This window comes from Ceratina calcarata, unplaced genomic scaffold, assembly GCF_001652005.2.
Source record: "Ceratina calcarata isolate Rehan_Ccalc_2016 unplaced genomic scaffold, ASM165200v1 scaffold530.2, whole genome shotgun sequence".
Lineage (NCBI taxonomy): Eukaryota > Metazoa > Arthropoda > Insecta > Hymenoptera > Apidae > Ceratina > Ceratina calcarata.
The window spans coordinates 8537-9492 of record NW_017176454.1 but is presented as its reverse complement, the minus strand read 5'-3'; the positions used below and the strand labels follow the sequence as shown (position 1 = coordinate 9492).

General features: G+C 30.2%; 1 protein-coding gene across 1 annotated transcript; it reads left to right on the top strand.

The window, feature by feature from the left end:
- Positions 1–38: 38 nt before the first annotated feature.
- SrpRbeta (signal recognition particle receptor beta) lies at positions 39–887 on the top strand (the record flags this gene model as incomplete). The annotated part of the gene is made up of 3 exons (XM_018030712.2): positions 39–224; positions 320–459; positions 531–887. Coding segments are annotated over 3 exons (660 nt in total), but the record flags the coding sequence as incomplete, so codon positions are not given.
- Positions 888–956: the final 69 nt, after the last annotated feature.

Genomic DNA, 956 nt, shown 5'->3' with positions numbered 1-956 from the left:
ATAATAACTCAGCCTTAAATATTGCTACCTTATGAAATTTTGATTTCCTCTACGTAGTATTGTTTGCCATATGGCACAGGAGAAGATCTATAGGAAACAGTATTTTGTTAACTGGCTTGTGCGATGCTGGAAAGACATTGATATATGCACGTCTACTTTGCTCAAAATTCGTGAAAACACATACATCTGTAAAAGAAAATACAGGAGATATTGTAATCAATAATGTAAGTTCCTATAAATATACTTTTAACACTTTAAACAATATATTAGTCTTAATGTACCACAAAACATAGGCCTCTAAAGTTGTTAATGCATTTAGCGTCCCTTGAAAATCGTTGATATACCTGGACATGAACGCCTTCGATATAAATTTTTCGATCAGTTCAAGTTATCTGCCAAAGGACTTATTTATATGATTGATTCTGTGACGTTTCAAAAAGATATTCGGGATGCAGCAGAGTAAGTACAGATATATAATAAGTGTTCACATCCTGTAACAGAGACGACAAAAAGACAATTTTATTTTTTAGATTCTTGTATAATATCCTATCTGATTCTGCTATACAGAAAAAGCCAGTACTTATACTATGCAACAAACAAGATCAGACTATGGCAAAAAGTTCAGCTATTATAAAGACTTTACTAGAAAGAGAAATGAACTTATTACGTATGACAAAAACTAGCCAACTAGAAACTACAGATGCAACAGCAACAAACATATTCCTTGGCAAACAGGGAAAAGATTTTGAATTTTCCCATTTAGATACAAACATTGAATTTGCTGAATGTAGTGCATATAATAAAGATTCTGAAACTTTTGCAGATACCGAACAATTATATAATTGGTTAAAAAAAATTGCATAAGTATGTAACATTATATATTTTTATTTTTCAAATAAATTATTTGTTTATAATTCTCGTAATTATTGCGTTAAATACTTTGGCTTTTATTCCTC